General features: G+C 42.1%; 1 protein-coding gene across 11 annotated transcripts in view; it reads left to right on the plus strand.

Moving 5' to 3' along the window:
- LOC109922751 (regulator of microtubule dynamics protein 2) overlaps nt 1–20,571 on the plus strand; it is a 109,700-nt gene that overhangs the window by 4,238 nt on the left and 84,891 nt on the right. For all 11 annotated transcript variants that reach the window (XR_007262098.1, XM_048596895.1, XM_048596898.1 and 8 more), the window contains exon 2: nt 16,311–16,521. Coding sequence is in view for 10 of the 11 variants with exons in the window: in XM_048596895.1 (XP_048452852.1) it covers nt 16,311–16,521 (211 nt within the window). In the remaining variant the exon portion in view is untranslated. The remainder of the gene's footprint in view (nt 1–16,310; nt 16,522–20,571) is intronic.

Consider the following 20,571-nt stretch of genomic DNA (forward strand, 5'->3'; position numbering starts at 1 on the left):
AGCTCCCTACCCCCTCCCCATTTCTGAAGAAGGGTCCCGACCCAAAATGTCAACTTTCCTGCTCCTCTGATGCTGCCTGGCCTGCTGTGTTCCTCCAGCTCCACACTGAAATATAAAAATACTGTGCGTCTCAACATTCCTTTCTAAACTGGTATAAATTGGAATTCCGGGCTGAACAATGGTTCCAAGCAGCCACCTGTGTTTGTGTATTTTTCCCAGAGCTCAGCCCAGCTGTCTCCTTTTACTCTGAAAGTTTTGAAAAGTCCATGGTCTTGTCCTGTATTTTAGATGATGGGGATTTTTGCTTAATCCTACTCTGCTGGGTTTTCCAGCAACTTCCGTTTTTGTTTTTGATTTCCAGCATCTGCAGTTCTTTCGGTTTACAGTTTCTTGAATGTTATTAGAGTTGTGCTCCTTCACACAAGTAGAGATTATTCCAGCATGCTTTTGACTTAGTCAGAAGTCGCACAGCACCAGGTTATAGTCCAACAGGTTTGTTTGAAATCACAGACTTTTGGAGCATAGCCCCTCTGTCAGGAGAATTGGGAGAAAAGAGCACACAGACACAGAATTTATAGGCAGAGAGATCAAAAGATCGTACAACTGGTGTGAGTGGAGTGTGGAATAATAAGTCTCTGCAGGTGACCAAGAGTGTTAGACGGTGTGAGTAAAGTGTCAACAGCTGAATGACAAGCGAACAGATGAACTTTATTCCAATTAAATGAGGCAGAGAGATAATTACAAAAAAACAAAGTAAGATTATGCTGGAGACAAACTAAATGATTGGAATAACATGATAGGTATAAGAGTCGCGTGCCGAGGATCTAACCAAAGTAATCAGTAATCCAAAATTGTACATACTAATTAAGGTAGAGAGATCATAACAATTTATCAAAATGATGGTGCAAAACAGGACAGGGAGGAAAGGCTGATAGATACAGAACAGTGTCGTGGGGTCACATGTAGCACCCCAAAATGCCAACATTTTCATGCACAAGTTTGTTCTTTGCTGCGCAAACCTCCAACCAATACTATACACCAAATACATGGACAATTTCTTCCTTTGGACCCATGGCGAGGAATCGCTGAAATGACTCCATAGTGATGTCAGCAAGTTTAATCGCACCATCAGACTTACCGTGGACTACTTTTCAGAATCAGTCTCATTTTTGGACACACGCGTCTCCATCAAGGACGGACACCTCAAAACCTCACTCTACCGCAAGCCCATGGATAACCTCACAATACTGTACTTCTCTAGCTTCTACCCTAAACATATTAAAGAAGCCATCCCCTAAGGACCAGCCCTGCGCATATGCAGGATCTGGTCAGATGAGGAGGAATGCGACTAACACCAAAAGATTTTGAAGGACGCCCTCATAAGAACAGGATACAATGCTCAACTCATCGATCGCCAGTTCTGACATGCCACAGTGGAAGACCTCCTCTGAAGACAGTCACAGGATATGACGGATAAAGTATCCTTTATCGCCCAGTACTTCCCCGGAGTGGAGAAACTACGCCATGTCCTTTGCAGCCTTCAACATGTCATCGATGACGATGAACAACTCGCCAAGATCATCCCTACGCTCCACTTCTCGCCTTCAAACAACTGACATACCTTTTAAACAGACCATCGTTCACAGCCTACCCAGCCTTCAGGACAACATCGACCACAACACCATACAACCCTGCCATGGTAAGCTCCCCACTTATAGGTTACTCCTTACCTCCCCCACTCTATCTTCTGTATATAAGCCAATATTTTCCCAGCTATCATAAGTTCTGAGGAAGGGCCACTCAACCCAAACATTATCTCTGGTTTCTCTCTACAGATGCTGCCAGACCTGCTGAGCTTTTCCAGCAATTTCTGTTTTTGTAAGGTATCTGATGTAGTCTTGATGTAGTATGTAGTCTTACATCCTGATGGTGGACTGCATCTAACAGTACATTCCTTTCATAAAAGCAAAGTTCTGCGGATGCTCGAAATCTGAAACAAACACCAAAAATGTTGAAGGAAAACAGCATGTCTGGCAGCATCAATGGTGAAGGAAATAAAGCTAAGGCTTTGTCTCCAATATGACTTTTCTTCAGAACTGTATCCCTTTCATTATTCATAGGCACCATGCTCAACCAGCCCATACTTACAAATCCCAAAACGCTTTGTTTCTGATTTGATTTATTGTTGTCACCTGTACTTAAGTGCAGTGAAAAGTTTTGTGAGCAGTACAGGCAAATCATAATATACAAGGACATGCAGATTATAGGATGCTTAGACAGAACGAGGCATACGAGGTTACGACTGCATAGGAGGTGCACAGAAGCAAGGTCAACATTAGATTTGAAATTAGAGAGTCTATTCAGCAGTCTAATAACGACAGGGAAGAAGCTATTTTTGAACCTGTCGGTGTGTGTGTTCAAACTTCTGTATCTTCTCCCTGATGGAAGATGTTGGAACAGAGTATTACTGGGGTGGGAGGAAGGGTCCTTTAATGATGTTGGTAACCTTTCCGCAGCAACGAGAAATGTAGATGGAGTCCGTGGATGAGTGGTGGACTTCCGTGATGGTCTGGGCTGTACATACAACTTTCTATATTTTCTTACGGTCCTGGGCGGAGCAGTTGCTGTGCCAAGCTGTTACACGCCCAAATGGAATGCTTTCTATGGTGCATCTATAAAAGTTGGTGGGGATCCTTATGGACATGCTGAATTTCCTAAGCCTCCTGAGGAAGAAGAGGTTTTGTTGTGCCTTCTTGACTATCACAGCTACTTGGGCAGTCTAGGACAGATTGGTTATCATCACTCCTAGGAAGCTGATGCTTTCCACCTCAGCTCCATTGATGTCAATAGGGGCATGTTCCCCTCCATGCTTCACGAAGTCAAAGACCAGTTCTTTTGTTTTATTGACCATTGAGAGAGAGAGACAGCGACTGTAATCATCACACCATGACATCAAGCACTCCATCTTCTTCTGTCTCATTGTTGTTTGATATCCGACCTACCAGTGGAGTTGTCAGCAACTTGTAGATGGTGTTCGTACAACATTTGGCTACACAGTCATGAGTGTACAGGGAGTACAGTAGGAAAGTGAGAATGCATCCTTGCGGAGTGTCAGTGTTAAGGGTTATCGTGGAGGAGGTGCCGTTGTCAATCTTTGCTGATTGCGGACTGTGGGTCAGGAAGTTGACAATGTAATTCTGCTGTAAGAAAACAATAAATTAAGTAATCCTGACTGTGCTAAGAATTATACTGGAAGCTAATTCAGCATTGGTTTGCAATACATTGCATTTACATGTGCTAGAATATTGACACACAGGATACTGTCCCATGCAGACATTGTGCCCTTTTCATTGAGATAAGGATAATGCTGACTGTCAATCTCAATCCTGTTCTCTGTGGCAACATCCTCATCCAATCAGAGTCGACATGCCATAGCAGTGCTTGAGCAGCTCCTTTAGTACTCTCATCATATTTACTCTGCACCACTTAGCTTGTTGCTTAGTTAGTGATCAGTTATTATTACCTTTTTGAGGTTCTGCTTTTTAACTTAGTGCTAAGCTTCTATTGCTCCTGAAGCAAAACCCTTTTTTCTCGGGCTCCCTATATCATTGTGGATACCAAAGTGGAACATGGCCTCATTGTTAATTCTCCATTTCAGAGCAGATATCCTGAATCATTGCGCCAGGGAAGCAATGTGACCTTCTGGACTCTCAATTTTGGCTGTGGAGAACTGTGTCTATCATCCTGATTAAACTGTCCCTATTAGCCCCACCATTCTTATTTGCTCCCCTTACTAGACTGGCCTCGTGTACAATGGTGCCATGGTCAGTTTATGCATTCACATAGAACAAGCTAGACAGTTGGAATTTTGAAAGTTCAACTGTGAGTGAATTGGGGGAAAGGTTCATTACCAGTACAGATAAGGGTTTGAGCAAGAAGGAGGACATGGATGGTGATTGATATACGGAAGTAATTGTCAAATCTATGATTGATAATGTGGGTGCAGAGAGTGTACATGAGATAGTGATTGTGAATGAAGATTAAATTTTACGTGGAGGGACAGATTAAAGGAGAATAGATGGGCAGTGAGGATGAAGAATTGAGATGGAATTTGAAATTGCTTAGGGTGGAAGTTATTCTGTGAGGAGGCGGAGACAAGAAAAGAGTGAGGATAGTTTGTTATGAATATTGGCAGGCTTCTTGGGTGAGTAGTAAAAAAAAAATAAGTAATTAAGATGAGTGAGAGCACTGATGGAGCAGGAGGAGATGCTCGAAGGAGAAGAAAACAGCAGTGGAATATGGGGACAGATCAAGGTTAGATTTAGCAGTAAGAACCATGCCATTGCTGTCGTGGTCTGGGTGGTGATGAAATGTATAAAGCAGTGAAAGGCTTCTTTTAGGTGGAAAGTGTCATTGGTCTTCAACCAGGTTTCAATCGCGGCCTCGATGTCGATGTTTTGATCCACATTAAGATCATGGATTGCAAGGAATATAAATTGAAGTTGTACAAGATTCAATTTCCATTACCTTAGCTTGCGAGTTGAATGCTCTACACTCTGTTCGTCTCCCTCCAACACCTGCATAACTTCATCAGAAGTGTGGATAGCTGAGTTTAAGATGTCGAGGAAACCAGCTTAATTAAGAAACTGCATAATTGTGCTCTGATAAATCTTTTGTATAAAAATTTGAATGCTTTAGTTTCAAATGTTCTTAAACCTTGTCAAAGATCTTCTGAAAATGCTGAATAGAAACATAGAAAATAGGACCAGGAGTAGGTCATTTGGCGCTGCGAGCCTGCTCTGCCATTCGGTATAATCATGGTGAGAATCCAGCTTAGTACCCTGTTCCCACTTTCTCTCCAACCATAGAACCACTACAGTTTGGAAGCAGGCCATTCAGCCCATCAAGCTCTAAAGGCAACTTAGCATGACCAATCCACCTAATGTGCACATCTTTGGACTGGATCCTTTGATCCCTTTATGGCTAAGAAATACATAAAACTCCTTCTTAAAAAAATCAATATTTTGGCCTTAACCACTCCCTAGTTGAAAGAATTCCTTTCATCTCAGTTCTAAAAATTCTATTCAGTGCTCTTAAACTGTGTTCCCTAATTCTGGACTCTCTAGTCCCTGGGAGCATCCTTCTTGCATTTACCCTTTCAAGTCCTGCTAAAATTTTATAAATTTTTGTGAGATCCCTCCCTCAATCTTCTAAATTCCAATGATCCAGTATCTCTTTCTATGTCAGTCCTGTTATCCTAGAAATCAGTCAGTCTGGTAAACCTTTGCACTAATCACCACCATGTCCAACACTCCCCCACCCTCCAATATTGAGAACATCTCTTCTCAAATAATGAGATTAAAACTGCACACAATAATAAGTTGTCTCACAGAAACCGTGTATAATTGCAACAAGACATCCCCGCTTTTGTACTTGAATCCTTTCACTGGCCACTATACCATTTGCCTTCTTCATTGCCTGCTGCACCTGCATGTTTACTGTCATTATTAGGTGTACAGACACCCAGGACTCCTTGTACCTCTCATCTTTCCCGATGTATTGCTATTCAGACAATTGCCTTCCTATTTTGGCTACCAAAGTAGATAACCTCACATTTGTCCACATTTTACTTCATCTGCCATGCACTCAAATTGCTCAAATCATACTGAAAGTATCTTCTGCAGCCTCCTCACAACTGAGACTCCCAACCAGTGTGGCAATATTACATTTGATTCCCCCATCTAAATTATTACTACATATTGTGAATAGTTTAGTTCTAAGCGCTGATCCCAGCGGTACCCCACTAGCCACTGCCTCCCAGTAAAATGACTTGTTTACTCCTACTGTTTTGTTTCCTGTCTGCCAACCAGTTCTCTGCCCACTCAGTCATCCTTCAATCTCATGTGTTTTAATTTTACATGCTGATCTCTTATGTGGGACCTCTTCAAAAGCCTTCTGAAAGTTCAAGTAAACAGCATCCAATGGCTCCCCCTCTTCAAATCTCCTTGTTACATCTCCTTGATAAATCCAGTAGTTTAGTCAAGCATGATTTCCCTTCGTGAATCCATGCTCTGTCTTAACCTGGCACTGTTTTCCAGTCTTTTTCAATTAACATAACTATGGAAGCATTTGCAATTAGCTCGTATATTCCCTGCAAACTTACTCTTGTACTCCACTTTACCCCTCTTAACCAATCCCTTTGTCCTCCTTTGCCAAAATCTAAACTGCTCAGTCCTCAGGTCTGTTGCTTTTTAGGCCAATTTGTATGTCCCTTCCTTGGAGGTGATACTATTTCCAATTTCCCTTGTTAGCCACAATTGGGCCACCTTTGTTATTTTATTTTTGTCAGACTGGAATGAACAATTATTGCAGTTCCTCCATACGTCATCTCTTTAAGTAATTATAGCCATCTCGTGCCTCATACCATTGTAGGTTTCTTCATTACTGTCCTTAATATTACAATTAACTACATCGCTGTCCATCTTAATGAAGAATTCTATTATATTATAATCACTCTGCAGTGCACAGGCCCTGTGTTTTCTTGGCTGTGTTATTCTTCATGTGGGAGAGTTAGTAAGCGTTGTTAGGCTATTTATCAGGAAAACAGTCTGAGCTGACTCAAATTCAATTCTCACTCAATGCCTATAATTCTATACAGGACTCAGGGCTGACTAGGATTAAAAGCCCAATTTAACTGGAACACGGGTTAATGGTATCCAGAAAAAGAAATTGTTTAAAGCTAGTTCTGAACTTGTGAAAGGTTAAAACTTACATAGGCATAATTTGATTATTATTGTAGATAACATTGTTTAGATTGAATTAGGGAAAAATGATCCCCCTTGTCTCCATGGCAAACTAGGAAATATATGAAATGATAAATATTCTCTGAATTAATTTCCAATCAAAATTGATACTATTGAGATTAAAATTGAAAATCACAACTAATGAATTAATGCTCATACCTTAAAATTAACATCATGCAAGCTTGTTCATATTCTTGTCATTTTTTTGTACATAGTGGTCAATTTCAGATATTTTGAAGAGACAACTGATTTTTTTTGACATGGTTTTGAAAATTGCCTGACTGTAATGAGATTTATCAAAGCAAGCTGTTTCCATTTCTGACCAAGTTAAAGATCCCTTGCGGCAACATACTGGCAACTCCCTTAGAACCTTAACCAAATTGACGAATATTTTGATGGTTTAGGACTGAAAACACATCTGCAACTTTATTGTATTTGTACATTGCATTTTCCTTGCTCTAAAAGACTGGGGACTATAAATGTGATTCAAACCAAAATGTATTATGCCATTATAGAACTTTTGGTGATAGAACAATATTGGAACTAAGGTGTACCAATGATGGAGAGGGGAGAGCTGATTGCATTCAATTGTCATATATTCATTAATTAATGTCCTCTCAGTCAACAAATAGCACCAGTGCGGGCATAGTAAATTAAGCTGAGTGGCTGGGGTTGGTATCAATTGATCTTTTAAAATTTTGTGCTTGTTTTAAGAAATTTGGGTTGGCTACAGTGTTCACAATACGGATGTGAATTCTAACCTCAAACATGTTCGTATTCAGTTCCACCAACTGTTACCAGTTCTGAACTAGAAACATTACTTTCTGCCAATGACAAAAAACTAGTGAAACCCTGAAACAGAAACAGAGGTTGCTGGAAACACCAGCATCTAAAAAGATAAGGCTAATACTTAAGGTGTTAACTGAAGTGTTCTGCTGCAGTTAATTGTCCTCCTTGAATATCTTGTGCCGAGTATGAAAAAAGCTTTTGGTGGAGAAGGTAGCTCCCAAAGTTATCAGAAAGTGAAAAGATATGGTTATTGCCCAAGTACTGTTAACTTTTTTTTTAGTGCTAAAGGAATCCAAGATACTGAAATTATCTGCGGTATTGTGGTCCAAAGATACTGTTAAGCTCGAATGAAACAGTTGACTTAATGACAAAAGGACATGTAAGTTAAATCGTCATTTAGAGTGTAATGATGGAAAGTCAGGTTTGAAAAACCAAGACAGTTAATCCCTTTCTCTTGCTAATTTATTAGGATCTCTTCTATCTGACCTGATCAGTCCTTTTTCCCCAAAAGTACAAGATATGACTGTTGAAAGTTTTTTTTTAAATTTACTCATGGGAAGTGGGATGTCACTGGCTTGGCCAGCATTTATTACCTGTCTCTAGTTGTCCTTGAGAAGGTGTTGATGAGTTGCTTTCTTAACCCACTGCAATCCATGTGCTGTGGATAGACCAACAATGCTATTAGGGAGGGAATTCCAGGATTTTAACCTAATGACACTGAAGTAACCATGATATATTTCCAAGTCAGAATGGTGAGTGGCTTGGAGGGGAAATTGCAGCTGGTGATATTCCTATGATTCTGCTGCCCTTGTCCTTCATGATGGAAATAGTCACGGGCTGGGAAGGTGCTGTATAAGATCTTAGGTGAATTTCTGCTGTGTATCTTATAGGTTACACATACTGCTGCTAACGCCAGTGATGGAATAACTGATGTGCGTTCATGTGGTGCCAGTCTAGTGGGCTGCTTTGTCCGGGATGGTGTGAAGCCTCTTGTGTTGTTAGGGCTGCACTCATCCAGGCAAGTGGAGAGTATTCTGTCATACTCCTGACTTGCACCTTGTAGATGATGCTTCCTGACTTCACAAAGTCTGTCCATGTTACTCACTGCAGTTTTCCTAAGAACTGACCTGTTTTTCAGAGAATCCCTACGGTGTGGAAACAGGCTTCTTTGCCCAACAAGTCCACACCGATCTTCGGAGCATCCCACCCAGACCAATCCCCCTATAACCCACCTAATCTACACATCCCTGAACACTATGGGCAATTAAAGCGTGGCCAATCCACCTAGCCTGCACATCTTTGGACAGTGGGAGGAAACCGGAGCATCCGGGGTAAATCCACGCAGACACAGGGAGAACTTGCAAACTCCATGCAGACCGTCGCCTGAGGGTGGAATTGAACCTGGTTTCCTGGTGCTGTGAGGCAGTAGTGCTAACCACTGAGCCACTGTGCCACCCCTGTATTTATAAAGCAGTTTCTGGTCAACTTTCGTCCCAGGAAGTTGGTAGTGGGAGATTCAGTGATGGTACTGACGTTTGAATGTCAAGGGGAATGATTAGATTGTTACTTATTGGTGATGATCATCACCTGGCATTTATGTGGCATGAATGTTCCTTCCACTTTTCAACCTAAGGGTGGATATTCGTAAGGTCTTGCTGCATATGGACATGGACATGGACATGGACTGCCTCAGTACCTGAGGAGTTGCAAATCTGGCTGAATTTTGTGCAATTGTCAGTAAAAGTCTCCACTTCTGACCTTATGATGGAGGGAAGATTATTGATGAAGCACTGAAAGTAGTTCGGCCTCTGACATTATTCTGAGAAACTCCTGTAGACATGTCCTGGATCTGAGATGACTGACCTGCACCAACCACCGCCATCTTCCTTTGTGCCAGGCGTGACTCCAACAGGAAAGAGTTTTCCCCCCAATTTCCATTGACTTATTTTGTTAGGGCTTCTTGATGCCATAATCGGTAAAATGCAACCATGATGTCAAGCGCTGTCACTCTCATCTCACCTTGGAGTTCAGCTCTTTTACATAAGAACGCAAGAACTAGGAGCAGGTGTAGGCCATTCAGCCCCTCAAGCCTGCTGTGCTTTTTTTTGTCGTTCATGGCTGATCACATTGGTCTCAACTCCACTTTCTGGACTACGCTCCCTAACCCTTCGAACTGTTACTAATTGAAAATCTGTCTATCTCCTTTTATATTACTCAGTGTCCCAGCATCCACCACATTCTGGGGAAGGGAATTCCACAGATTTACAACCCTTTGAATCCTTGAGAGAAGTACTTTTTCCTCACAGAGTCATACAGTAATACAGCACGGAAACAGACCCTTCAGCCTAAACTGGTCCATGTTGACCATGGTGCCCACTCAGCTAGTTCCAATTGCCCGCACTTGGTCCATATCCCTCTAAACCCTTCCTATCCATGTACCTATCCAAATGTTTTTTATATGTTACTATTGTACCTGCCTCAACCACTTTCTCTGGCAGCCCATTCCATATACGCACCACTGTCTGCATGAAGAAATTGCCCCTCAGGTCCTCCTCAAATCTTTTCCCTCTCACCTTAAACCTATGCCGTCTAGTTTTCATTTCCTCATCCCTGGGTAAAAGATTATCTGCATTCATTCTATCTATGCCCCTGATGATTTTATACACTTCAATAAGGTCACCCGTCATTCTCCCACATTCCAAAGAATAAAGTCTTATCCTGGCTAACCTCTTCCCTATAATTCATGCCTACTAGTCCTGGCAACATCTTCGTAAATCATCTTTGCATACTTTCCACGTTAACTATGTCTTTCCTATAACGGGTGACCAAAACTGTACACAGTACTCCAAGTGTGGCCTCGTAACATCCCAACTCCTAAACTCAATGCCTCAACCAATGAAGGCCAGCATGTTAAATGCCTTCTTCACCAACCTGTCTACCTGAGTGCCGCTTTCAACCAATTATGTACTTGTACTCCTAGGTCCCTCTGTTCCACAACATTCCTCAGGACCTTACCATTTACTGTATAAGTTCTACCTTGATTTGACTTTCCAAAGTGCAATACCTCACATTTAGCTGTATTGAATTGCATTTGCCAGTCCTCAGCCCATTTCCCCATCTGATCAAGATCCCTCTGTAATTTTTGATAACCTAATTTTGTATCATCCGTCAACTTACTAATCATGCCTTTTACATTCACATCCAGATCATTTATGTAAATAACAAATAACAAAGGTCCCGACACTGACTCCTGTAGCGCCCTACTAATCAGAGGCCCCCGTCCTGAGAAACAACTCATCTCCATTATAAATCTGGTACTCCTTATCCAAAAACTATGATTGTTCTAGATTGCTCCATGTGAGGAAAAATTCTTTCTGTGTGTACATGGGCATCACTGGATGGCCATGGATTTAGAAGGTGCTGTGTAAGGATCATGTGTATCTTGTAGATGGTACACACTGCTACTGAGCCTCAGTGGTGGAGGGAGTAGATAATGATGGACATGGTGCTTATGAAGCAGGCTGTGTTGTTCTGGGTGTTGTCAAGCTTGAGTGTAATTTGAACTGCACTCGACCAGGCAAGTGAGGAGTACTCCATCACACTCCTGACTTATACATTGTAGATGGTGGTCAGGTTTTGGGGAGTCAGAAGATGAGTTACTCACTGCAGTATCCCTAGCCTGTGACCAGCTTTTGTAGCCACTGTATTTATGTGGCAAGTCCAGTTGAGTTTCTAGTCAATGATAACCCTCAGAATGTTGATACTGGGGCTTTCAGTGATGGTAACACCATTTTGTATTGACGGTGGTGGTTAGGTTGTTTCTTATTGGAGATGGTCATTGCCTGGCATTTTGTGACGCAAATGTTACTTGCCACTTGTCAACCCAAGCCTAGATAATGTCCAGCTGTTGTTGTTTTTGAACATGGATTGCTTCATTATCTGAGGAATCTTGAACAGTGCTGAACGTTGTGCAGTCATCGGCAAACATCCCTACTTCTGACCTTATGATGGAGGGTAGGTTGTTGATGAAGCAACTGAAGATACTTGAGTCTAGAACACTGCCTGAGGAACTCCTGCAGAGGTGTGCTGGAGTTGAGATGACTGACCTCCATCAACCATAACCATCTTCCTGTGTGCCAAGTATGCCTGCAATCAGTTTCGCTCAGGCTCCTTGTTGTCACACTCTGTCAATTATGGTCTTGCTGTTGAGGATTGTCACTCTTGCCTCACCTCTGGAATTCAGTTCTTTTGTCTATGTTTGAACCAAGGCTGTAATGAGGTCAGGAGCTGAGTGGTAGTTCTTGGTAGTGGACAGTGAAATCCCCCAGCCAGAGTGCATTCTGCACCTTTGCCACCCTCCATACTACTTCCAGTCCCTCATTGAAGTATGGCTAAATGTCTTTGACAGTAACCTTTCCCCATTTGTGCTGTTGTGATGGCTGCCCCCAAGCTTTAGTTTTCCTCTTCAGTGCATTGTCTTGAACCTTGGGATTCCTTGTGGGAGGCCTCATTGCAAGGACAAGAGGAGAGGTCAGATTGTTTGGGGGCAGGGAACGATGGGGTGAAAGTGCAATAGGTGTACATTGCCATGTTCTTGGCTTCCCTGGGGCATGGTTCATTATGGAGCTTGGATACTCTATTGTACTGGAATATTGTCGAGGCCTATAGCCTCTGTTGTGTTCAATGCCTTCAGCTATCTACTCCCTCCACCACTGAGACTCCATAAGAGTAGTGTGTACCATCAACATAGAGTTATACAGCATAATAGAGACCCTTTTGGCCCATAGAGTCTGAGCTACACTATCTACACAAATCCCACTTTGCTCACTTTGACCCATAGCCTTGAATGTTATGACATTTCAAGTGGTCATCCAAGTACACTTTTAATAGTTGTGAAGTTTCCTGTCTCTACTACTCTCCCAGGCAGTGCATTCCAGGTTCCCACATTAAACCTCTTGCCCTTCGCCTTAAAATTATGTCACCTTGTTAGTGACCGCTCAACTAAGGGGAATAGCTGCTGCTTGTCCATACTGTCCATGTTGCTCATGGAGTCAGAGTCATACAGCATAGAAACAGGTTCACCGTATCAATGCCGATCAACAAACATCAAACTATACTAATCACACTTACCTGCATTTGGTCCATAACATACTGCACCCTGGTATTTTAAGTGTTCATCAAGGTGCTTTTTAAATCTTGCGAGAGTACCTGTCTCCAATATTCTGACAGGCAGCACATTCCTATTTCTACCACCCTCTATTCAAAACATTTTTTTTCTTAGATCCCTTCTAAACCACTTACACACCTTTTAACTTGTGCCCTCTGGTCTTAGACATGTCTGCCATGGAGAAAAAATTCTCACAATCTACTGTCTGTGCCTCCCATAATTTTGTATACCTCAATCAGATTCCCCCTCAGTGTCCTCTGCTCCAAGGTAAACAAACCCAACCTATCCAGTCTTTCCTCATAACAGACACTTTTCATCCCAGGTAACATCCTAGTGAACCTGCTCTACACCTTCTCCAGTGTCATCACATCTTTCGGATAGGTCATAATCATATATACCTCAATCAAGTCCTCTCTCGGCCTTCTCTGCTCTAAAGAAAACAATACAAGCTTAACTAGCCTCACTTCATAGCTAAAATGCTCCATCCTTGGCAATATACTGGTGAATGTCCTCTGCACCCTACCAGTTAATCACATCCTTCTGATAGAGTGGTGTCCAGAACTGCATAGAATAGTCCTGCTGTGGTGTGAACTTCTGTACAGAAGAAAACTCATGCAGTGTGCCTCAATGTCTACTGCTCTGGCTCTAACCACCATAATTATGAGGTGCTTCGAGAGGTTAGTCATGGCTCACATCAACTCTAGCCTCCCAGCCTGCCTTGATCCCTTGCAGTTTGCCTCCTGTCGCGACAGGTTTATGGCAGAACAACATCTCCCTGTCCCTACAGTCATCCCTGGAGCATGTATATAATAAGGATACCAATTTCGGGCTTCTACTTAATGTGTACAGGTCCACCTTTAACACTATAATCCCAACCAAACCAATCTCCAAACTCTAACAGAAATCACATGACACCAGGTTATAGTCCAACAGGTTTATTTGAAACACAAGCTTTTGGACCCTCAGTCCTGAAGAGGGACTGAGGTTCCGAAAGGTTGTGTCTTCAAATAAACCTGTTGGACTATAACTTGGTGTTGTGTGATTTCTGACTTTGTGCACCCCAGTCCAACACCAGCACCTCCACATCCAAACTCTGAGACCTAGGTCTCTGCCCCGCCTTCTGCAACTGGATCCTCAACTTCCTGACCCATAGACTGTGGTCAGACAGCAGTATCTCCTGCGCCCCACAAAGATGTGTACTCAGACCTCTCATGTACTCCCTGTACACTCATGACTGTGGCCAAATTTCGTACAAACTCCGTCTACAAGTTCGCTGATGACACCACTGTTGTAGGCCGGATATCAAACAACAATGAATTAGAATACAGGAAGGAGATAGAGGGCTTGATGTCGTGGTGCAAAGGTAATAATCTCTCCCTCAATGTAAGCAAAACTGAAGAGCTCAGCATCGACTTCAACAAGCAAGGAGGAGGACATGCCCCCATCTACATCAATGGAGCTGAGGGGAAGAGGGTCGAGAGCATTAAGTACCTAGGAATGACCAACAATCTGTCCCTGGACCACCCACGTAGATGCGATGGTCAAGAAGGCACAACAACGCCTCTTCTTCCTCAGGAGGCTAAGGAAATTCGGAAAGTCCATCAGACTCTCTCCAACTTTTATAGACGCATCATAGAAAACTTGCTGTCTGGATGCATCACGGCTTGGTAAGGCAACTGCTCTGCCCAGGACTGTAGGGAACTACAGAAAATTGTGAACACAGGCCAGGCCATCACGCAAGCCACCCTCACCTCCAACTATACTTCTCGTTGCCGTGGAAAGGCAGCCAACATTATCAAAGACCCCTCCCACCCCGGTTATAATCTCTCCCAACCTCTTCTGTCAGGCAGAAGATACAAAAGCTGAATTACGCGTACCAACAGGTACAAGTATAGCTTCTTCCCTGCAGTTATTAGACTGCTGAGGCAGGAAACCTACCACGACGACCCAACCCTGAGGAGGCCCGACCAGCCAGTGCCGGAACTCTGACCCTACGGCGACCAGACCTGACCTGACTTGCTTTCCTTCCGGAGCAGCAATTTGCACCTCCAATGCCCAGGACTGACCAGAAGCAGCAAACCTGCCAGGAAACATGGAAGCTGCGCTGGTCCGCAGGTGAGACAAAAGCAATGCGGATTCAAATCCCCCAACCACCACCCCCCTCCCCAGCATACTCCTGGCAAACGTCCAAACCATTGAAAGCAAAATTGAATTCAGAACTAGACTTAGCTTGCAGAGACACCTGAGAGACTGCTGTGTGCTGTGTTTTAACAAATACATGACTCACTCTTGATACACCTGACGGTGCCTTACAGTCTGAAGGTATTTGGGTTGTTTTCCTTGGAGCAGAGGAAGCTGAGGAGGGGGATCTGATTGAGGTATACAAAATTATGGGAGCCATAGACAGAGTAGATTGTGAGAATCTTTTCTCTGTGGCAGACATGTCTAAGACCAGAGGGCATAATATTACAGCGAGGAATAAGGGGTTTAGAGGAGATCTGAGGGGGAAAAAAATTCCTCCAGAGGTAGAAATATGGAATGTGCTGCCTGAGAGGGTGGTGGAGGCAGTTACTGTCGCAACATTTAAGAAAATTCTGGATGAGCACTTAAAATGCTAGGCATATTAGGCTATGGACCAAGAGCTTGTAAATGGAATTAGTATTGTTTGGTGTTTGTTGGTCAGCATAGATGTGGTGGGCCAAATGGCCAGTTTCATTGCTGTATGATTCTATGCAAGTAAAGTTTTTGCTTATCTATGGTCTTCAGGGAAAATGAAAGAAAACTTATTTCCTGAGTAGAAAGTGAGTACAATGCATGTGTCTCAGATTGCAATCTGCCATATTTGTTATTTGTAAAAATCACTTTTTGGGAAATGGTATCATCAGAACTTCTGGTGCAAAGAAAAGCAGGCAATAGTCCCCTGGTGTATTCTCAACCAGTCTTGTGCAATATAAGCTGTTGTTTCCAATGAAATATTAAGCACTTTGAAGAACTTCCAACTGGTCAAACATACTACTAGATTTTTGATGTACACCTGACCAGGTATACTAGATATCTGTTCAATATCATGTCTGAAAGATGACACCAAGATGTAACACTCTCCCAATACTCTATTGGAGTATCACGTGCTTTATCTGCATTTGTATTGGAGTTTATCTTAAACTTGACAAATGTGCTGTATCTTGTGCAACTGAATCCTAATTCTGAAGAGTGAAGCTTGCATTGTCGTAAAATGTTGTTTGACATTGCCCGTGGTTACACATTTCAAGCTAGCTTTCTTGTGCAATAATTGACTTCATTTTTTGTTTTAACTCATTTGCTAGTTTCTGCAGTATAAAAAGTTTAAAAAGGAATTTGTGTTGAAAGTAGTTATGCTAGTGATCCTAAGAACCATTTAAAGGCTTTGCTCTTACAGTGTTCCAACATTACTAATTCTGACACTATATGTTCTGCAGTCACATTGCAATTTATCATATAGAACTGTGCACGTTCAGAATTTAGAACCCATGGCATACACATTCTAGTAAACCTGTAAACTCTTCCATTTCCAGCTATATCACAGCACATACGGATACAGAAGAAGAATCTGAAGAAGAAAAGGTGATATGTTCGATAGTAAACACTACATCGGGATCTTCACTACAAGAAGGCAGCCAGACCAGGGAATTCGATATCCTCATCCAGAAAGCAGATAATCTACATGAGAATCCAGAATTGGATAAGGAGGAAGGATTCCAATTATTGTTAGAAAGAAAAGACCAGGTAGATGCAAACTGCTATATATCTTCAGATATATTTTGTGCAAATATGATGTACTTGGAGTAAGATCTAGTTCTAGGTAAATGCATAATTTAAGGTTAACTAAATATGAACTACGAAAATGCCCCACAGTATAAATTTACCTAATGGAAGACAACAGGAGTGAAGTCTTAACTTTATAGCAAAGGTTATGCTTTCCAATAATCATTGCAGTTAAATTATATACTCTTGTATGAAACATTTCAAATATTTTGACTCGATTGGGAAGTTTAATTTAGATAAATGTGACGTGCTGCATTTTGGAAAAGCAAATCAAGGCAGGACTTACACACTTAATGGCAGGTCCTGGGGAGTGTTGCTGAACAGAGGGACCTAGGAGTGCAAGTTCATAGTTCTTTGAAAGTAGAGTCACAGGTAGACAGGATAGTGAAGAAGGTGTTTGGTATGTTTGGCTTTATTGGTCAGTGGATTACATATAGGAGTTGGAAGGTCATGTCGCAGCTGTACAGGATATTGATTAGGCCTCTTTTGGAATACTGTGTTCAATTCTGGTCTCTCTGCTATAGGAAGGATGTTGTGAAAAATCTGTGAAAAGATTTAAGTTGCTAGGGTTGGAGGGTTTGCACCATATGGAGAGGCTGAATAGGGTGCAGCTATTTTTCCTGGAGTGTTGGAGGCTGAGGGATAACCTTATAGAGATGTATAAAATCATGAGGGGCATAGATAGGGTGAATAGCCAAGATCTGTTCCCCAGGGTGGGGAAAGTCCAGAAGTAAAAGGCACAGGTTTAAGGTGAGAAGACAAAAGATTTGGGGCGGAACAGTGGCTCAGCGGTTATCACTGCTGCCTCACAGCGCCAGGGACCCGGGTTCAATTCCACCCTCAGGCGACTGTCTGTGTGGAGTTTGCACATTCTCCCTGTGTCTCCCTCCAGGTGCTCCAGTTTCCTCCCACAGTCCAAAGATGTGCAGGCTAGGTGGATTGGCCATGCTAAATTGCTTGTCGTGTTCAGGGATGCCTAGATTAGGGGCATAGGTCTGGGTGGGATGCTCTGAGGGTCGGTGTGGACTTGTTGGGCCGCAGGGCCTGTTTCCGCACTGTAGGGATTCTATGATGATGATGATAATGATCTGATTTAAAAGGGTCCTAAGGGGCAACTTTCTCACGCAGAGGGTGGTGCAAGCTGGAACAAGCTGCCAGAGGAAATGGTGGAGGCTGGTACAATTACAACATTTAAAAGGCATCTGGATGGGTGTATGAATAGGAAGGGGTTAGAGGGATATGAACCAAATGCTGGCAAATGAGACTAGATTAATTTAGGATATCTGGTTGGCACGGTTGAGTTGGACCAAAAGGTCAGTTTCCATGCTGTACAGCTCTATGACTATAGTTCATATGAAAGTTGTTTGCATTATATAGTTGTTATAAATTGTTAGTTGTTAGATGTTATAAATTCAGAAATGCATCTCAAACAGTCTCACTCTCTCAATGTCCAGCTGGCATGCGACCATTCTCTGATCAAACAGGTGAATGCCTGCAATCCTTGAAGCTGTCATCATAGCTTTGTTCTGATGCAGCCCACTGCACCATTACACTGAACCATATGTAAAAAAAACAGAAGTTAACTACTGAATGACGAGAGCTATCCACTGACCCCCTGGCTCATGACTCTAATACACAAACCATACGTGCGGATGCCATGTGTATAATAGCAGCCATGATGTTGCACAATGTGTCACAGAGTAGACCATTGGCATGTATAAACAAAACTCTGTTGCCTGAACACACTCTGCCGGGTCTCTCTGAAGGACTCTTAGGAATGTGTAGCATGTGTCATGTGGTTTACTGTTCTCTGTACAGATTCTTCATGAGATCATTTTTCTTGTCATGCATTATTTGGTGAGTAGATGAGGAATGCATTGGAGCTCTGGAAGATGATGGCAGGATCAGTTAGCAGAGTCCCTGTTTTGACTGGTTGTCCTGCAGCTCACCTAACCATGATACCAATGAATAAAACTCCAATTTCTCACTCTGATACCGACCATCATGCATCCTCTTGTCCACAGTGCTGAAATAGAAGCCACCATGAAACAAACATTGCAAACCAACCTCTTAAAAAAAATCCAATTACCCAGCCAAAAGTCATCAAACCAAACTTGTATTTTCCCTTAGAGCCTGTCTTCTTTATGTCTTAGCTTCTCTTAGTGACACAATACGTAGACATAGAGTAACAACATAATGTAAAAGCTGTTACGACTTACAAGGGTAATGTGCTGGAATTCGAATCCAGTTATTTCCAGAGATGTCATAAAAGCAAAAGATTTTTTAAAGTACGCAAACTTCCCCAATTTACCTGACTTTCAAACCCAGGTTGATAGAAAGCATGGACCCAGTTTCCATACTGAACCATAATCACTATTTATGAAAAATAATTAGACTGTACCTACAGGTAAACAGTTATAAAAACCATCAGCATATAATAATGCCACTAATTAAAACACTAATCCCCATAGATGCTTTCCTCCTCACATGCCACGGACAGTGTATAATAGGTTACAGACAGATGGGAAAAATTGGAAAGGAAGCTCAGTAGTTTTTGTTCTCAGGTCCTACTGTTGAGATGATCATTATGACTCTTCCGCTGGCCAGCACATTACTTCAGCCATCTTTCTCCCAATGCTTCCACTGGCTGGTATGTGACATAAGGTGACTGTTCACTCCTAAAAAGTCCCTGACTTACCAGCTAAAAATCATAGCTTACGACAGTTGCTACAGGAAAAATAAACTGATTTCTTCAGGCTTGCATTGAGTTTTGGCTGCAGAGAACAGGGACCACTCCTGAGCTAGGGAAGAACTGAACATTTCTCATGCTCTCTCTGAAACTTGTTCCCAGCTCCAAGCTGCTCAATTGCCTGAGAACTAATCATGCAGTTGTTGGCAGGCAAAAACGTCTCTGTCACTGGTCTATGGACAAATGACCAGTTCTCCTCCGAACAACAACACCCACATCTATACATCCCCTCGGCTCCAAATTGTTTGCAACTGAAACTTCAGTTACTGCTTGTTTACACAATACCTTGCATTTCATTCATTGGTTTCAAATAGCTATTTCTCATTTCAATCCACAGTTTTTTTTTGAAAAGCACAAAATAAGAAGATACTGTCTTTACAAAGGCACAATTCTAGCAGGATGCAGTAATATAATGGTTGTGGAGGACATGTGTACAGTGAAGATGAAATAACAAGTTGAGAAAGTGAAATGTAAGACATATAGAATGCTGGACATTACATTTTTTGTAAAAAAAAGAGGCATAGGGTACAAAAGTAATAAAGTTGTGATCAACATTTATAAAGTAGTGCTTTAGCCTCAACTGAAGTATAGTGTTCAATTCTGGATACAGGAATACTGAATAAAGGACAGTTCCTTTAGGAGGCTGATGTTAATGGCTTAGAAGTGGTGCAGGAAAGATTAGAAGAATGATTTCAGGGATGGGGGAAATCTACAGTTAATTGGATAAACTGGCATTCTTCTCCTTCAAGAATGGAAGATTCTGAGGAAATTTGATTGAGATGTTCAAAATTATTTGTTGTTTAGACAAAGTACACAGGGATAAAATGTTTTTATTGATGGAAGAGCTGAGAACCTGATTTACAGTCATAGCAAAAGATCTAAAGATGACATGAAGAAAAATGTTTTTAAACATTTAGTGATTAGAAGTTGGTATGTACTACCTGTGAATATTCCTCTACTACAATTGTAGCTGTCACAGGGGAATTGGACATACACCTGCCAAGAAAAGAATTGCTCACATTAAAGGGTTTGGATTAATTAAATTGCCCCTGCCAAAAGCTGGCATGGACTAAAAGGACAAAATTGGTTCCTTTCGTACTATTATGGTTCTGTGCTTCTTGATCATGACTTCATGCTGTCTGACAGACCTGCCATTGGACCAAGCATTTCTACCTGTAGAGATAGCAGGAACTGCAGATGCTGGAGAATCTGAGATAACAAGGTGCAGAGCTGGATGAACACAGCAGGCCAAGCAGCATCAG

This window comes from Rhincodon typus, chromosome 5 (assembly GCF_021869965.1).
Source record: "Rhincodon typus isolate 14 chromosome 5, sRhiTyp1.1, whole genome shotgun sequence".
Lineage (NCBI taxonomy): Eukaryota > Metazoa > Chordata > Chondrichthyes > Orectolobiformes > Rhincodontidae > Rhincodon > Rhincodon typus.